This window comes from Dendropsophus ebraccatus, chromosome 13 (genome assembly GCF_027789765.1).
Source record: "Dendropsophus ebraccatus isolate aDenEbr1 chromosome 13, aDenEbr1.pat, whole genome shotgun sequence".
Classification (NCBI taxonomy): Eukaryota; Metazoa; Chordata; class Amphibia; order Anura; family Hylidae; genus Dendropsophus; species Dendropsophus ebraccatus.
Genome location: NC_091466.1, coordinates 78,962,313 through 78,984,749, shown reverse-complemented (window position 1 = coordinate 78,984,749; position 22,437 = coordinate 78,962,313). Strand labels below are relative to the sequence as shown.

General features: G+C 34.9%; 1 protein-coding gene and 1 long non-coding RNA gene across 2 annotated transcripts in view; one reads left to right on the top strand and one right to left on the bottom strand.

Moving 5' to 3' along the window:
- Nucleotides 1–22,437, bottom strand: part of LOC138770775 (uncharacterized) — a 170,833-nt gene that overhangs the window by 6,729 nt on the left and 141,667 nt on the right. The window lies entirely within an intron of this gene.
- Nucleotides 1–22,437, top strand: part of ATXN3 (ataxin 3) — a 38,386-nt gene that overhangs the window by 6,707 nt on the left and 9,242 nt on the right. The window contains exons 2-3 of the mRNA XM_069949997.1: nucleotides 15,970–16,134; nucleotides 18,602–18,646. Of these exons, the coding sequence (XP_069806098.1) occupies nucleotides 15,970–16,134; nucleotides 18,602–18,646 (210 nt within the window). The remainder of the gene's footprint in view (nucleotides 1–15,969; nucleotides 16,135–18,601; nucleotides 18,647–22,437) is intronic.

Sequence of the window (22,437 nt, the reverse complement as noted above, 5' to 3'; positions counted from 1 at the left end):
TAGTGTTATTATACAGGAGGAGACATCACAGCTGTATATATATATAGTTATTATACAGGAGACATCACAGCTGTATATATATATATATAGTGTTATTATACAGGAGGAGACATCACAGCTGTATATATATATAGTGTTATTATACAGGAGGAGACATCACAGCTGTATATATATATATAGTGTTATTATACAGGAGACATCACAGCTGTATATATATATATAGTGTTATTATACAGGAGACATCACAGCTGTATATATATATAGTGTTATTATACAGGAGACATCACAGCTGTATATATATATATAGTGTTATTATACAGGAGACATCACAGCTGTATATATATATATAGTGTTATTATACAGGAGGAGACATCACAGCTGTATATATATATATATATATATATAGTGTTATTATACAGGAGACATCACAGCTGTATATATATATAGTGTTATTATACAGGAGACATCACAGCTGTATATATATATATAGTTATTATACAGGAGACATCACAGCTGTATATATATATATAGTGTTATTATACAGGAGACATCACAGCTGTATATATATATATAGTGTTATTATACAGGAGACATCACAGCTGTATATATATATATATAGTGTTATTATACAGGAGACATCACAGCTGTATATATATATAGTGTTATTATACAGGAGACATCACAGCTGTATATATATATATAGTTATTATACAGGAGACATCACAGCTGTATATATATATATAGTGTTATTATACAGGAGACATCACAGCTGTATATATATATATAGTGTTATTATACAGGAGACATCACAGCTGTATATATATATATATAGTGTTATTATACAGGAGGAGACATCACAGCTGTATATATATATATATATATATATATATATATATATATATATAGTGTTATTATACAGGAGACATCACAGCTGTATATATATCTATAGTGTTATTATACAGGAGACATCACAGCTGTAGTATATATATATAGTGTTATTATACAGGAGACATCACAGCTGTATATATATTAGTGTTATTATACAGGAGACAATCACAGCTGTATATATATATATAGTGTTATTATACAGGAGACATCACAAGCTGTATATAATATATAGTGTTATTATACAGGAGTGGAAGACATCACAGCTGTATATATATAATAGTGTTATTATACAGGGACCTCCACAGCTGTATATATATATAGTGTTATTATACAGGAGACCATCACAGCTGTATATATATATTATAGTGTTTATTATACAGGAGACATCACAGCTGTATAATATATATATAGTGTTATTATACAGGAGGACATCACAGCTGTATATATATATAGTGTTATTATACAGGAGGAGACATCACAGCTGTATATATATATATATAGTTATTATACAGGAGACATCACAGCTGTGTATATATATATAGTGTTATTATACAGGAGACATCACAGCTGTATATATATATATAGTGTTATTATACAGGAGGAGACATCACAGCTGTATATATATATATATAGTGTTATTATACAGGAGGAGACATCACAGCTGTATATATATATAGTGTTATTATACAGGAGACATCACAGCTGTATATATATATATAGTGTTATTATACAGGAGACATCACAGCTGTATATATATATATAGTGTTATTATACAGGAGACATCACAGCTGTATATATATATATATATATATATATATATATATATAGTTATTATACAGGAGACATCACAGCTGTGTATATATATATAGTGTTATTATACAGGAGACATCACAGCTGTGTATATATATATATATATATATATATATATATATATATATAGTGTTATTATACAGGAGACATCACAGCTGTGTATATATATATATATAGTGTTATTATACAGGAGACATCACAGCTGTATATATATATAGTGTTATTATACAGGAGGAGACATCACAGCTGTATGTATATATATAGTGTTATTATACAGGAGGAGACATCACAGCTGTATATATATATATATATATATATATAGTGTTATTATACAGGAGACATCACAGCTGTGTATATATATATATATATATAGTGTTATTATACAGGAGGAGACATCACAGCTGTATATATATATAGTGTTATTATACAGGAGACATCACAGCTGTATATATATATATATATATATATATAGTGTTATATATATATATATATATGTATGTATATATATATATATATATTATATACTATAGTGCTTATTATACAGGAGGAGACAATCAGCAGGCTGTAGAATATCGTAGTGTTATTATACAGGAGACATCACCGCTGTATATATATATATATATATATATATATATGTGGTGTTTATTATACAGGAAGACATCACAGGCTGTATATATATATAAGTGTTATTATACAGGAGACATTACAGCTGTATATATATATAGTACGTGTTATTATAACAGGGAGACATCACAGCTGGTATATATATATATAGTGTTATTATACAGGAGACATCACAGCTGTATATATATATAGTTATTATACAGGAGACATCACAGCTGTATATATATATAGTGTTATTATACAGGAGACATCACAGCTGTATATATATATAGTGTTATTATACAGGAGACATCACAGCTGTATATATATATAGTGTTATTATACAGGAGACATCACAGCTGTATATATATATATATATATATATATATATATATATATATATAGTATACAGGAGACATCACAGCTGTGTATATATATATAGTGTTATTATACAGGAGACATCACAGCTGTATATATATATATATATATATATATAGTGTTATTATACAGGAGACATCACAGCTGTATATATATATAGTGTTATTATACAGGAGGAGACATCACAGCTGTATATATATATAGTGTTATTATACAGGAGACATCACAGCTGTATATATATATAGTGTTATACAGGAGACATCACAGCTGTATATATATATATATAGTGTTATTATACAGGAGGAGACATCACAGCTGTATATATATATATATATAGTGTTATTATACAGGAGACATCACAGCTGTATATATATATATATATAGTTATTATACAGGAGACATCACAGCTGTATATATATATAGTGTTATTATACAGGAGACATCACAGCTGTATATATATATATATAGTGTTATTATACAGGAGACATCACAGCTGTATATATATATATAGTGTTATTATACAGGAGACATCACAGCTGTATATATATATATATATATATATATAGTGTTATTATACAGGAGGAGACATCACAGCTGTGTATATATATATAGTGTTATTATACAGGAGACATCACAGCTGTATATATATATAGTGTTATTATACAGGAGACATCACAGCTGTATATATATATATATAGTGTTATTATACAGGAGACATCACAGCTGTATATATATATATAGTGTTATTATACAGGAGACATCACAGCTGTATATATATATATAGTGTTATTATACAGGAGACATCACAGCTGTATATATATATAGTTATTATACAGGAGACATCACAGCTGTGTATATATATATATAGTGTTATTATACAGGAGACATCACAGCTGTGTATATATATATAGTGTTATTATACAGGAGACATCACAGCTGTATATATATATAGTGTTATTATACAGGAGACATCACAGCTGTATATATATATAGTGTTATTATACAGGAGACATCACAGCTGTATATATATATATATATATATATAGTGTTATTATACAGGAGACATCACAGCTGTATATATATATATAGTGTTATTATACAGGAGACATCACAGCTGTATATATATATAGTGTTATTATACAGGAGACATCACAGCTGTATATATATATATATATAGTTATTATACAGGAGACATCACAGCTGTATATATATATATATAGTGTTATTATACAGGAGACATCACAGCTGTGTATATATATATAGTGTTATTATACAGGAGACATCACAGCTGTATATATATATATATATAGTGTTATTATACAGGAGACATCACAGCTGTATATATATATAGTGTTATTATACAGGAGGAGACATCACAGCTGTATATATATATAGTTATTATACAGGAGACATCACAGCTGTATATATATATAGTTATTATACAGGAGACATCACAGCTGTGTATATATATATATATATAGTGTTATTATACAGGAGACATCACAGCTGTGTATATATATAGTGTTATTATACAGGAGGAGACATCACAGCTGTATATATATATAGTTATTATACAGGAGACATCACAGCTGTGTATATATATATAGTTATTATACAGGAGACATCACAGCTGTGTATATATATATATATATAGTGTTATTATACAGGAGACATCACAGCTGTGTATATATATAGTGTTATTATACAGGAGACATCACAGCTGTATATATATATATATATAGTGTTATTATACAGGAGACATCACAGCTGTATATATATATATATAGTGTTATTATACAGGAGACATCACAGCTGTATATATATATATATAGTGTTATTATACAGGAGACATCACAGCTGTATATATATATAGTTATTATACAGGAGACATCACAGCTGTATATATATATAGTGTTATTATACAGGAGGAGACATCACAGCTGTATATATATATAGTTATTATACAGGAGACATCACAGCTGTATATATATATATATATATAGTGTTATTATACAGGAGGAGACATCACAGCTGTATATATATATAGTTATTATACAGGAGACATCACAGCTGTATATATATATATAGTGTTATTATACAGGAGACATCACAGCTGTATATATATATATATATATATATATATATATAGTGTTATTATACAGGAGGAGACATCACAGCTGTATATATATATAGTGTTGTTATACAGGAGACATCACAGCTGTATATATATATATAGTGTTATTATACAGGAGACATCACAGCTGTATATATATATATATAGTGTTATTATACAGGAGACATCACAGCTGTATATATATATAGTTATTATACAGGAGACATCACAGCTGTATATATATATAGTGTTATTATACAGGAGACATCACAGCTGTATATATATATATAGTGTTATTATACAGGAGACATCACAGCTGTATATATATATATAGTGTTATTATACAGGAGACATCACAGCTATATATATATAGTGTTATTATACAGGAGACATCACAGCTGTATATATATATAGTGTTATTATACAGGAGACATCACAGCTGTATATATATATATAGTGTTATTATACAGGAGGAGACATCACAGCTGTATATATATATATATAGTGTTATTATACAGGAGACATCACAGCTGTATATATATATAGTGTTATTATACAGGAGACATCACAGCTGTATATATATATAGTGTTATTATACAGGAGACATCACAGCTGTATATATATATAGTGTTATTATACAGGAGACATCACAGCTGTATATATATATATATAGTGTTATTATACAGGAGACATCACAGCTGTATATATATATATAGTTATTATACAGGAGACATCACAGCTGTATATATATATATAGTGTTATTATACAGGAGACATCACAGCTGTATATATATATATATAGTGTTATTATACAGGAGACATCACAGCTGTATATATATATAGTGTTATTATACAGGAGACATCACAGCTGTGTATATATATAGTTATTATACAGGAGACATCACAGCTGTATATATATATATAGTGTTATTATACAGGAGACATCACAGCTGTATATATATATATATAGTGTTATTATACAGGAGACATCACAGCTGTATATATATATAGTGTTATTATACAGGAGACATCACAGCTGTATATATATATATTATAGTGTTATTATACAGGAGACATCACAGCTGTATAGATATATAGTGTTTTATACAGGAGACATCACAGCTGTATATATATATAGTTTTATTATACAGGAGAGACATCACATCTGTATATATATATAGTGTTATTATACAGGAGACATCACAGCTGTATATATATATAGTGTTATTATACAGGAGGAGACATCACAGCTGTATATATATATAGTTATTATACAGGAGACATCACAGCTGTATATATATATATATAGTGTTATTATACAGGAGTAGACATCACAGCTGTATATATATATAGTGTTATTATACAGGAGGAGACATCACAGCTGTATATATATATATAGTGTTATTATACAGGAGACATCACAGCTGTATATATATATATAGTGTTATTATACAGGAGACATCACAGCTGTATATATATATAGTGTTATTATACAGGAGACATCACAGCTGTATATATATATATAGTGTTATTATACAGGAGACATCACAGCTGTATATATATATATAGTGTTATTATACAGGAGGAGACATCACAGCTGTATATATATATATATATATATAGTGTTATTATACAGGAGACATCACAGCTGTATATATATATAGTGTTATTATACAGGAGACATCACAGCTGTATATATATATAGTGTTATTATACAAGGAGACATCAACAGCTGTATATATATAGATATAGTGTTATTATACAGGAGACATCACAGCTGTATATATATATATAGTGTTATTATACAGGAGACATCAAACAGCTGTATATATATATAGTGTTATTATACAGGAGACATCACAGCTGTATATATATATAGTGTTATTATACAGGAGACATCACAGCTGTATATATATATATAGGTTATTATACAGGAGAGCATCACAGCTGTATATATATATATAGTGTTATTATACAGGAGGAGACATCACAGCTGTATATATATATATAGTGTTATTATACAGGAGACATCACAGCTGTATATATATATATAGTGTTTATTATACAGGAGACATCACAAGCTGTATATATATTATAGTATATATAATATATATATATATAGTGTTATTATACAGAGGAGACATCACAGCTGTATATATATATATAGTGTTATTATACAGGAGACATCACAGCTGTATATATATATATATATAGTTATTATACAGGAGACATCACAGCTGTATATATATATAGTGTTATTATACAGGAGACATCACAGCTGTGTATATATATATATATAGTGTTATTATACAGGAGACATCACAGCTGTGTATATATATAGTGTTATTATACAGGAGGAGACATCACAGCTGTATATATATATAGTGTTATTATACAGGAGACATCACAGCTGTATATATATATAGTGTTATTATACAGGAGACATCACAGCTTTATATATATATATATATAGTTATTATACAGGAGACATCACAGCTGTATATATATATATATAGTGTTAATATACAGGAGACATCACAGCTGTATATATATATAGTGTTATTATACAGGAGGAGACATCACAGCTGTATATATATATATATAGTTATTATACAGGAGACATCACAGCTGTGTATATATATATAGTGTTATTATACAGGAGACATCACAGCTGTATATATATATATAGTGTTATTATACAGGAGGAGACATCACAGCTGTATATATATATATAGAGTGTTATTAGCAGGAGGAGACATCAGCAGCTGGTATATATATATAGTGTTATTATACAGAGACATCACAGCTGTATATATATATATATAGTGTTATTATACAGGAGACATCACAGCTGTATATATATATAGTAGTGTTATTATACAGGAGACATCACAGCTGGTATATTATATATAGATATATATTATATATATATATATAGTTATTATACAGGAGACATCACAGCTGTGTATATATATAGGTGTTATTATACAGGAGACATCACAGCTGTGTATATATATATATATATATATTATAGATATATATATACTGTGTTATTATACGGAGACATCACAGCTGTGTATATATATAATATTAGGTGTTATTAGACAGGAGACATCACCAGCTGTATATGTAATAATAGTGTTAGTTATACAGGAGGAGACATCACAGCTGTATGTATAGTATATAGGTGTTATTATAGCAGGAGGAGACATCACAGCTGTATATATATATATATATATATATATAGTGTTATTATACAGGAGACATCACAGCTGTGTATATATATATATATATATAGTGTTATTATACAGGAGGAGACATCACAGCTGTATATATATATAGTGTTATTATACAGGAGACATCACAGCTGTATATATATATATATATATATATATAGTGTTATATATATATATATATGTATGTATATATATATATATATATATATATATATAGTGTTATTATACAGGAGGAGACATCACAGCTGTATATATATAGTGTTATTATACAGGAGACATCACAGCTGTATATATATATATATATATATATATATATAGTGTTATTATACAGGAGACATCACAGCTGTATATATATATATAGTGTTATTATACAGGAGACATTACAGCTGTATATATATATATAGTGTTATTATACAGGAGACATCACAGCTGTGTATATATATATATAGTGTTATTATACAGGAGACATCACAGCTGTATATATATATAGTTATTATACAGGAGACATCACAGCTGTATATATATATAGTGTTATTATACAGGAGACATCACAGCTGTATATATATATAGTGTTATTATACAGGAGACATCACAGCTGTATATATATATAGTGTTATTATACAGGAGACATCACAGCTGTGTATATATATATATATATATATATATATATATATATATATAGTATACAGGAGACATCACAGCTGTGTATATATATATAGTGTTATTATACAGGAGACATCACAGCTGTATATATATATATATATATATATATATAGTGTTATTATACAGGAGACATCACAGCTGTATATATATATAGTGTTATTATACAGGAGGAGACATCACAGCTGTATATATATATAGTGTTATTATACAGGAGACATCACAGCTGTATATATATATAGTGTTATACAGGAGACATCACAGCTGTATATATATATATATAGTGTTATTATACAGGAGGAGACATCACAGCTGTATATATATATATATAGTGTTATTATACAGGAGACATCACAGCTGTATATATATATATATATAGTTATTATACAGGAGACATCACAGCTGTATATATATATAGTGTTATTATACAGGAGACATCACAGCTGTATATATATATATATAGTGTTATTTATACAGGAGACATCACAGCTGTATATATATATATAGTGTTATTATACGAGGAGACATCACAGCTGTATATATATATATATATATATATATAGTGTTTATTATACAGGAGGAGACATCACAGCTGTGTATATATTATAGTGTTATTATACAGGAGACATCACAGCTGTATATATATATAGTGTTATTATACAGGAGACATCACAGCTGTATATATATATATATAGTGTTATTATACAGGAGACATCACAGCTGTATATATATATATAGTGTTATTATACGGAGACATCACAGCTGTATATATATATATAGTGTTATTATACAGGAGACATCACAGCTGTATATATATATAGTTATTATACAGGAGACATCACAGCTGTGTATATATATATATAGTGTTATTATACAGGAGACATCACAGCTGTGTATATATATAGTGTTATTATACATGAGACATCACAGCTGTATATATATATAGTGTTATTATACAGGAGACATCACAGCTGTATATATATATAGTGTTATTATACAGGAGACATCACAGCTGTATATATATATATATAGTGTTATTATACAGGAGACATCACAGCTGTATATATATATATATATATATATATATAGTGTTATTATACAGGAGACATCACAGCTGTATATATATATATAGTGTTATTATACAGGAGACATCACAGCTGTATATATATATATAGTGTTATTATACAGGAGACATCACAGCTGTATATATATATATATATAGTTATTATACAGGAGACATCACAGCTGTATATATATATATATAGTGTTATTATACAGGAGACATCACAGCTGTGTATATATATATAGTGTTATTATACAGGAGACATCACAGCTGTATATATATATATATAGTGTTATTATACAGGAGACATCACAGCTGTATATATATATATATATAGTGTTATTATACAGGAGACATCACAGCTGTATATATATATAGTGTTATTATACAGGAGGAGACATCACAGCTGTATATATATATAGTTATTATACAGGAGACATCACAGCTGTATATATATAGTTATTATACAGGAGACATCACAGCTGTGTATATATATATCTATATAGTGTTATTATACAGGAGACATCACAGCTGTGTATATATATAGTGTTATTATACAGGAGGAGACATCACAGCTGTATATATATATAGTTATTATACAGGAGACATCACAGCTGTGTATATATATATAGTTATTATACAGGAGACATCACAGCTGTGTATATATATATATATATAGTGTTATTATACAGGAGACATCACAGCTGTGTATATATATAGTGTTATTATACAGGAGACATCACAGCTGTATATATATATATATAGTGTTATTATACAGGAGACATCACAGCTGTATATATATATATATAGTGTTATTATACAGGAGACATCACAGCTGTATATATATATATATAGTGTTATTATACAGGAGACATCACAGCTGTATATATATATAGTTATTATACAGGAGACATCACAGCTGTATATATATATAGTGTTATTATACAGGAGGAGACATCACAGCTGTATATATATATAGTTATTATACAGGAGACATCACAGCTGTATATATATATATATATATAGTGTTATTATACAGGAGGAGACATCACAGCTGTATATATATATAGTTATTATACAGGAGACATCACAGCTGTGTATATATATATATAGTTATTATACAGGAGACATCACAGCTGTATATATATATATAGTGTTATTATACAGGAGACATCACAGCTGTATATATATATATATATATATATATATATATAGTGTTATTATACAGGAGGAGACATCACAGCTGTATATATATATAGTGTTGTTATACAGGAGACATCACAGCTGTATATATATATATAGTGTTATTATACAGGAGACATCACAGCTGTATATATATATATATAGTGTTATTATACAGGAGACATCACAGCTGTATATATATATAGTTATTATACAGGAGACATCACAGCTGTATATATATATAGTGTTATTATACAGGAGACATCACAGCTGTATATATATATATAGTGTTATTATACAGGAGACATCACAGCTGTATATATATATATAGTGTTATTATACAGGAGACATCACAGCTATATATATATAGTGTTATTATACAGGAGACATCACAGCTGTATATATATATAGTGTTATTATACAGGAGACATCACAGCTGTATATATATATAGTGTTATTATACAGGAGGAGACATCACAGCTGTATATATATATATATAGTGTTATTATACAGGAGACATCACAGCTGTATATATATATAGTGTTATTATACAGGAGACATCACAGCTGTATATATATATATATAGTGTTATTATACAGGAGACATCACAGCTGTATATATATATATAGTGGTATTATACAGGAGACATCACAGCTGTATATATATATAGTTATTATACAGGAGACATCACAGCTGTATATATATATAGTGTTATTATACAGGAGACATCACAGCTGTATATATATATATAGTGTTATTATACAGGAGACATCACAGCTGTATATATATATATAGTGTTATTATACAGGAGACATCACAGCTATATATATATAGTGTTATTATACAGGAGACATCACAGCTGTATATATATATAGTGTTATTATACAGGAGACATCACAGCTGTATATATATATAGTGTTATTATACAGGAGGAGACATCACAGCTGTATATATATATATAGTGTTATTATACAGGAGGAGACATCACAGCTGTATATATATATATATAGTTATTATACGGGAGACATCACAGCTGTATATATATATAGTGTTATTATACAGGAGACATCACAGCTGTATATATATATATATATATATATATATATAGTGTTATTATACAGGAGACATCACAGCTGTATATATATATAGTGTTATTATACAGGAGACATCACAGCTGTATATATATATAGTGTTATTATACAGGAGGAGACATCACAGCTGTATATATATATATAGTGTTATTATACAGGAGGAGACATCACAGCTGTATATATATATATATAGTGTTATTATACAGGAGACATCACAGCTGTATATATATATAGTGTTATTATACAGGAGGAGACATCACAGCTGTATATATATATATAGTTATTATACAGGAGACATCACAGCTGTATATATATATAGTTATTATACAGGAGACATCACAGCTGTATATATATATAGTTATTATACAGGAGACATCACAGCTGTATATATATATATAGTGTTATTATACAGGAGACATCACAGCTGTGTATATATATATATAGTGTTATTATACAGGAGACATCACAGCTGTATATATATATAGTGTTATTATACAGGAGGAGACATCACAGCTGTATATATATATATAGTTATTATACAGGAGACATCACAGCTGTATATATATATAGTGTTATTATACAGGAGGAGACATCACAGCTGTATATATATATAGTGTTATATATATATGTATATATATATATATATATATATATATATATATATATATATATATATATATAGTGTTATTATACAGGAGACATCACAGCTGTATATATATATAGTGTTATTATACAGGAGGAGACATCACAGCTGTATATATATATAGATAGTGTTATTATACAGGAGACATCACAGCTGTATATATATATATATAGTGTTATTATACAGGAGACATCACAGCTGTGTATATATATATATAGTGTTATTATACAGGAGACATCACAGCTGTATATATATATATATATATATATTTATATATATATATAGTGTTATTATACAGGAGACATCACAGCTGTATATATATATATAGTGTTATTATACAGGAGACATCACAGCTGTATATATATATATATATATATATATATATATATTTATATATATATATAGTGTTATTATACAGGAGACATCACAGCTGTATATATATATAGTGTTATTATACAGGAGACATCACAGCTGTATATATATATATATATATATATATTTATATATATATATAGTGTTATTATACAGGAGACATCACAGCTGTATATATATATATAGTGTTATTATACAGGAGACATCACAGCTGTATATATATATAGTGTTATTATACAGGAGACATCACAGCTGTATATATATATATAGTGTTATTATACAGGAGACATCACAGCTGTATATATATATAGTGTTATTATACAGGAGACATCACAGCTGTATATATATATATATATATATTTATATATATATATAGTGTTATTATACAGGAGACATCACAGCTGTATATATATATAGTGTTATTATACAGGAGACATCACAGCTGTATATATATATAGTGTTATTATACAGGAGACATCACAGCTGTATATATATATATATATATATTTATATATATATATAGTGTTATTATACAGGAGACATCACAGCTGTATATATATATATAGTGTTATTATACAGGAGGAGACATTACAGCTGTATATATATATATATAGTTATTATACAGGAGACATCACAGCTGTATATATATATATATAGTGTTATTATACAGGAGACATCACAGCTGTGTATATATATATAGTGTTATTATATAGGAGACATCACAGCTGTGTATATATATAGTGTTATTATACAGGAGACATCACAGCTGTAAATATATATAGTGTTATTATACAGGAGGAGACATCACAGCTGTATATATATATATATATATATATATATATAGTGTTATTATACAGGAGACATCACAGCTGTATATATATATAGTGTTATTATACAGGAGGAGACATCACAGCTGTATATATATATAGTGGTATTATACAGGAGACATCACAGCTGTATATATATATAGTGGTATTATACAGGAGACATCACAGCTGTATATATATAGTGTTATTATACAGGAGACATCACAGCTGTATATATATAGTGTTATTATACATGAGACATCACAGCTGTATATATATATATATATATATATATATATATATATAGTGTTATTATACAGGAGACATCACAGCTGTATATATATATATATATATATATATATATATATATATATATATAGTGTTATTATACAGGAGGAGACATCACAGCTGTATTTATATATAGTTATTATACAGGAGACATCACAGCTGTGTATATATATATATAGTTATTATACAGGAGACATCACAGCTGTATATATATATATATAGTGTTATTATACAGGAGACATCACAGCTGTATATATATATATAGTGTTATTACACAGGAGACATCACAGCTGTATATATATATATATATATATATATATAGTGTTATTATACAGGAGACATCACAGCTGTGTATATATATAGTGTTATTATACAGGAGACATCACAGCTGTATATATATATAGTGTTATTATACAGGAGGAGACATCACAGCTGTATATATATATATAGTGTTATTATACAGGAGACATCACAGCTGTATATATATATAGTGTTATTATACAGGAGACATCACAGCTGTATATATATATAGTGTTATTATACAGGAGACATCACAGCTGTATATATATATAGTGTTATTATACAGGAGACATCACAGCTGTATATATATATATAGTGGTATTATACAGGAGACATCACAGCTGTATATATATATAGTGTTATTATACAGGAGACATCACAGCTGTATATATATATAGTGTTATTATACAGGAGACATCACAGCTGTATATATATATAGTGTTATTATACAGGAGACATCACAGCTGTATATATATATATATATATAGTGTTATTATACAGGAGACATCACAGCTGTATATATATATATAGTGTTATTATACAGGAGACATCACAGCTGTATATATATATAGTGTTATTATACAGGAGGAGACATCACAGCTGTATATATATATATATAGTTATTATACAGGAGACATCACAGCTGTATATATATATATATATAGTGTTATTATACAGGAGACATCACAGCTGTATATATATATATATAGTGTTATTATACAGGAGGAGACATCACAGCTGTATATATATATATATATATATATATATATAGTTATTATACAGGAGACATCACAGCTGTATATATATAGTGTTATTATACAGGAGGAGACATCACAGCTGTATATATATATAGTGTTATTATACAGGAGACATCACAGCTGTGTATATATATAGTGTTATTATACAGGAGGAGACATCACAGCTGTATATATATATATAGTGTTATTATACAGGAGACATCACAGCTGTATATATATATATAGTGTTATTATACAGGAGACATCACAGCTGTATATATATATATAGTTATTATACAGGAGACATCACAGCTGTATATATATATAGTGTTATTATACAGGAGACATCACAGCTGTATATATATATATAGTGTTATTATACAGGAGGAGACATCACAGCTGTATATATATATATATATATATATATATATATATAGTGTTATTATACAGGAGACATCACAGCTGTATATATATCTATAGTGTTATTATACAGGAGACATCACAGCTGTGTATATATAGTGTTATTATACAGGAGGAGACATCACAGCTGTATATATATATATATATATATATATATATATAGTGTTATTATACAGGAGACATCACAGCTGTATATATATATAATGTTATTATACAGGAGACATCACAGCTGTGTATATATATATAGTGTTATTATACAGGAGGAGGTTATATACGTATATATGTTATATATATGTTTGCTTGCTCTCTGGGTTCCCCATCTTACATACAGTGATTGACCCCCCTTCCTCTCCGATGTGACCCCCATCATCTCTTTCAGCAAGAGGGCTCCCTCTGCGCCCAGCACTGCCTCAATAACCTCCTGCAGGGGGAGTACTTCAGTCCGGTGGAGTTATCGTCCATCGCTTTGCAGCTGGATGAGCAGGAGAGGATGAGGATGGCTGAGGGTGGCCTGACCACTGCCGAGTACAGGACCTTCGTGCAGGTGAGGGGGTTATAGCTTACCTGCACTGATACATTGTAACAAACCCCCAGGTATGTGCAGGACTTTCCTGTCACTAAATCTAAGGAAGATTACTTTTGGAATGTGAATGTGTTTTCCCCTAGTCCTCCAGCAGCACAATATTGGGGGAATCTCTGCCCCTGTGAGCTCAGCCGGACAAAGGAACTTTTACCTGTAACCAATTAAAATAAAGAGCTCCTCCCCAGAGCATGTGTGTGTGTGTGTGTGTGTGTGTATATATATATATATATATATATATATATATATATATATATATATATATATTGTCTTGTAAACGCGATGCCTGGTGGTGTGGTGGTCAGCATTGTGGCAAGGCAATCTATTATACTTACCTCTTCTGGTTCCCGGCGCTGTCCACGGCTCTTTGATTGCTTTAGGCTGTCTGCAGCAGCCTGAAGCAATCGAGGCCTGATAACATTGATCAGTGCAGCACATATGTACTTCACTGATCCCTATGAGCAATTAGTATACTGTTTATAGAAGTTTTTTCATACATAAAAATTTCCATCCCATAATGAAAGTAATAAAATCCCCCCCTCCTTTGTTATTTTTTTAAATAAAAAGTATTAAAAAAAAACATATTTGCAGTCATACAGTAAACTGTGTAAGCAAGAAACTTGTCACGTCATAGCCAAAAAATTGTATAAAATGTGATCAAAACGTCACATACACACAAGCAAGATACTAATAGAAAGTACAGGTCATTGCGCAATCAATGGCGCCTCCCACAGCCCCATAGACCAAGCAATCGCAGCGTAATGAGGAGCACTTGACCAATTTTAAACACATTTCATTTTTTTAAAGTTTAAATGTTTTTTAAGCTGTGAAATGAAATAAAGGTTTTATGTGTTACCCATGGTTGTAATGGTACTGACCTGAGGAACATAGGTGACATGTCGGTGTTACCACAAGGTGAATGTTGTAAAGATGGAATCCTCTCCCTCCCGATATAGAAAGAAAAACAAACATTTTTTATTCCACCACGCCAATAATTTTTTCCAGTTTCTCGGCATATCTTATGGTTTGTCATTGCCGAGTACAATTGGTGTCGCAAACAATAAGGGCTCGTGTGAGTAAAGTGCCAGCGCTATGGCCTGGAAGACATGAGGAGGGAAAACCAAAGCGCAAGAAGGAAAATTTGCTTGGCCACTAAGGGGTTAATGGCTGAAGTTGTAGACAGAGATGCTGTTTGGCGTCTGTGTTCTTGAGTTATTAAAGGGTTTATCCAGCGCTACAAAAACATGGCCACTTTCCCCCTACTGTTGTCTCCAGTTAGGGTGGGGTTTTGAAACTCAGTTCCATTGAAGTAAATGGAGCTTAATTGCACCTGAACTAGAGACAACAGTAGGGGGAAAAGTGGCCATGTTTTTGTAGCACTGGATAACCCCTTTAAGGGTCTATCTGCCCATAATGGACGCGGCTGGAGGGGAGAGAGTTCTGGTGAATTATGGTGGATCCCGGCCACAAAGTACGTAACAAAGCCTTATGCATTCAGGGATCCTCCTGGACATTGGTGGGACCTTCTAGCCTCTTATTTCCCCTTGAAGAAAGTGAGCAGATTTCTGTGGGATTCTGGGATTGCGTCCTCTGAGGGTCGGTTTAAGGTCTGTCCAGTTTGATGTGAATACTGGATAAGACACGACCCAATTTAGGGTTGAAAAAGATGGAGATTTGGGACTGAATCTGGGGAGGTCTCTGTCCTACGTAAAGGTGGTCCAGCCTAGAAGAAAGCATGAGACTCTCCCATCCTTGGAAGTCGCAGCCAGGAGGAAGGTAGTCATCAAAGTTAGAGGAATTGGTGGAGTCCTGAGAGGTTTGAGCACCAGTGATGGATCCTGAGGACTGACACTCATTCCTGTCTGTGGTCTAAGACGTGTGATGGCTCTGACTCTGGCTCTATGTATAAGGGCCGACATTGCTGCCAGTCATTGGGTGTTAATCCCTTGTCACATCCGTCCTGTAGGGATTCTGTTATCTGTGGCACTGACGGATCACTGGGGTAGGTAGACTAGTCTAGGCGACCACCAGTCCTGGAATACTCTCCTGACTCTCGCCTATGACCTGTTGGTCTCCTCACTCCTAGAATGACATAGTGGATCCAACACCCTGTCTGAAAAGCCTTTGGTTTTCAATAAAGACAGGCCGTCAGATTGAGGGTCTCCAGGTTCTGGCACCAGGGACCCCACTCAAATACATGAGTTGGGCAAAACAAGCTTACCGCCAATACTGAGGCCTGACACACTTGGTTGGATTCATTAATTCAGTTCCTTTGTCTTTTTGTGCCGCTGGGTGATGTAAGGGAAGTGTGTACAGTCTATAATGATATATTGTACCATCACTGGAGGGATCTGGCCTCAGGGGATGATGGGAGTTGTAGTTTGGCAGTAGCTAGAGCCGCACTGATTCTTTCACGTTTTCCTTATTGCAGCAGCCGTCTGGGAACATGGACGACAGCGGCTTCTTCTCCATCCAGGTGAGACCATCAAGACCACCGAGGGCCCTGAGGGCCACAACAAGCACACAGTCTCCAGCTGTGGCGGTGGTGGTGGGGGCAGAAAGTCTCTATATCCTTTTGCTGCAGGGGGGGCACAGGGTCTCTATATCCTCCAGCTGCAGGGGGGGGCACAGGGTCTCTATATCCTCCAGCTGCAGGGGGGCACAGGGTCTCTATATCCTCCAGCTGCAGGGGGGGGCACAGGGTCTCTATATCCTCCAGCTGCAGGGGGGGCACAGGGTCTCTATATCCTCCAGCTGCAGGGGGGGGGCACAGGGTCTCTATATCCTCCAGCTGCAGGGGGGGGGGGGGCACAGGGTCTCTATATCCTCCAGCTGCAGGGGGGGGCACAGGGTCTCTATATCCTCCAGCTGCAGGGGGGCACAGGGTCTCTATATCCTCCAGCTGCAGGGGGGGGGGGGCACAGGGTCTCTATATCCTCCAGCTGCAGGGGGGGGCACAGGGTCTCTATATCCTCCAGCTGCAGGGGGGGGCACAGGGTCTCTATATCCTCCAGCTGCAGGGGGGCACAGGGTCTCTATATCCTCCAGCTGCAGGGGGGGGGGGCACAGGGTCTCTATATCCTCCAGCTGCAGGGGGGGGCACAGGGTCTCTATATCCTCCAGCTGCAGGGGGGAGCACAGGGTCTCTATATCCTCCAGCTGCAGGGGGGCACAGGGTCTCTATATCCTCCAGCTGCAGGGGGGCACAGGGTCTCTATATCCTCCAGCTGCAGGGGGGGGGCACAGGGTCTCTATATCCTCCAGCTGCAGGGGGGGGGGCACAGGGTCTCTATATCCTCCAGCTGCAGGGGGGGGGCACAGGGTCTCTATATCCTCCAGCTGCAGGGGGGGCACAGGGTCTCTATATCCTCCAGCTGCAGGGGGGGCACAGGGTCTCTATATCCTCCAGCTGGAGGGGGGGCACAGGGTCTCTATATCCTCCAGCTGCAGGAGGGGGCACAGGGTCTCTATATCCTCCAGCTGCAGGGGGGGGGCACAGGGTCTCTATATCCTCCAGCTGCAGGGGGTTGGGGCACAGGGTCTCTATATCCTCCAGCTGCAGGGGGGGGGGCACAGGGTCTCTATATCCTCCAGCTGCAGGGGGGGGCACAGGGTCTCTATATCCTCCAGCTGCAGGGGGTTGGGGCACAGGGTCTCTATATCCTCCAGCTGCAGGGGGGGCACAGGGTCTCTATATCCTCCAGCTGCAGGGGGGGGCACAGGGTCTCTATATCCTCCAGCTGCAGGGGGTGGGGCACAGGGTCTCTATATCCTCCAGCTGCAGGGGGGCACAGGGTCTCTATATCCTCCAGCTGCAGGGGGGGCACAGGGTCTCTATATCCCCCAGCTGCAGGGGGGGCACAGGGTCTCTATATCCTCCAGCTGCAGGGGGTGGGGGCACAGGGTCTCTATATCCCCCAGCTGCAGGGGGTGGGGGCACAGGGTCTCTATATCCTCCAGCTGCAGGGGGGGGCACAGGGTCTCTATATCCTCCAGCTGCAGGGGGGCCCAGGGTCTCTATATCCTCCAGCTGCAGGGGGGTGGGGGCACAGGGTCTCTATATCCTCCAGCTGCAGGGGGGAGGCACAGGGTCTCTATATCCTCCAGCTGCAGGGGGTGGGGGCACAGGGTCTCTATATCCTCCAGCTGCAGGGGGGGGGCACAGGGTCTCTATATCCTCCAGCTGCAGGGGGGGCCCAGGGTCTCTATATCCTCCAGCTGCAGGGGGGTGGGGGCACAGGGTCTCTATATCCTCCAGCTGCAGGGGGTGGGGGCACAGGGTCTCTATATCCTCCAGCTGCAGGGGGGGCACAGGGTCTCTATATCCTCCAGCTGCAGGGGGGGGGCACAGGGTCTCTATATCCTCCAGCTGCAGGGGGGGGGCACAGGGTCTCTATATCCTCCAGCTGCAGGGGGGGGGGCACAGGGTCTCTATATCCTCCAGCTGCAGGGGGGCACAGGGTCTCTATATCCTCCAGCTGCAGGGGGGGGCACAGGGTCTCTATATCCTCCAGCTGCAGGGGGGGGCACAGGGTCTCTATATCCTCCAGCTGCAGGGGGGGGCACAGGGTCTCTATATCCTCCAGCTGCAGGGGGGCACAGAGTCTCTATATCCTCCAGCTGCAGGGGGGCACAGAGTCTCTATATCCTCCAGCTGCAGGGGGTGGGGGCACAGGGTCTCTATATCCTCCAGCTGCAGGGGGGGCCCAGGGTCTCTATATCCTCCAGCTGCAGGGGGGGCACAGGGTCTCTATATCCTCCAGCTGCAGGGGGGGGCACAGGGTCTCTATATCCTCCAGCTGCAGGGGGGGGCACAGGGTCTCTATATCCTCCAGCTGCAGGGGGGGCACAGGGTCTCTATATCCTCCAGCTGCAGGGGGGGGGGGGCACAGGGTCTCTATATCCTCTGATCTCTGTTCTGTACGTTTTGGTGACGCGTTCCTGTCTCTGTTCTGTATGTTGCAGTGACGCGTTCCTGTCTTTGTTCTGTACGTTTTGGTGACGCGTTCCTGTCTTTGTTCCGTACGTTGCAGTGACGCGTTCCTGTCTCTGTTCTGTACGTTGCAGTGACGCGTTCTTGTCTCTGTTCTGTACGTTGCAGTGACGCGTTCCTGTCTTTGTTCCGTACGTTGCAGTGACGCGTTCCTGTCTCTGTTCTGTACGTTGCAGTGACGCGTTCCTGTCTCTGTTCTGTACGTTGCAGTGACGCGTTCCTGTCTCTGTTCTGTACGTTGCAGTGACGCGTTCTTGTCTCTGTTCTGTACGTTGCAGTGACGCGTTCCTGTCTTTGTTCCGTACGTTGCAGTGACGCGTTCCTGTCTCTGTTCTGTACGTTGCAGTGACGCGTTCCTGTCTCTGTTCTGTACGTTGCAGTGATGCGTTCCTGTCTTTGTTCTGTACGTTGCAGTGATGCGTTCCTGTCTTTGTTCTGTACGTTTTGGTGACGCGTTCCTGTCTCTGTTCTGTATGTTGCAGTGACGCGTTCCTGTCTCTGTTCTGTACGTTGCAGTGACGTGTTCCTGTCTCTGTTCTGTATGTTGCAGTGACGCGTTCCTGTTTCTGTTCTGTACGTTGCAGTGACGCGTTCCTGTCTCTGTTCTGTACGTTGCAGTGATGCGTTCCTGTCTTTGTTCTGTACGTTGCAGTGATGCGTTCCTGTCTTTGTTCTGTACGTTTTGGTGACGCGTTCCTGTCTTTGTTCTGTACGTTGCAGTGATGCGTTCCTGTCTTTGTTCTGTACGTTTTGGTGACGCGTTCCTGTCTCTGTTCTGTATGTTGCAGTGACGCGTTCCTGTCTCTGTTCTGTACGTTTTGGTGACGCGTTCCTGTCTCTGTTCTGTACGTTTTGGTGACGCGTTCCTGTCTCTGTTCTGTACGTTTTGGTGACGCGTTCCTGTCTCTGTTCTGTACGTTGCAGTGACGCGTTCCTGTCTCTGTTCTGTACGTTGCAGTGACGCGTTCCTGTCTCTGTTCTGTACGTTGCAGTGATGCGTTCCTGTCTTTGTTCTGTACGTTGCAGTGATGCGTTCCTGTCTTTGTTCTGTACGTTTTGGTGACGCGTTCCTGTCTCTGTTCTGTATGTTGCAGTGACGCGTTCCTGTCTCTGTTCTGTACATTGCAGTGACGTGTTCCTGTCTCTGTTCTGTATGTTGCAGTGACGCTTTCCTGTTTCTGTTCTGTCTGTTGCAGTGACGCGTTCCTGTCTCTGTTCTGTACGTTGCAGTGATGCGTTCCTGTCTTTGTTCTGTACGTTGCAGTGATGCGTTC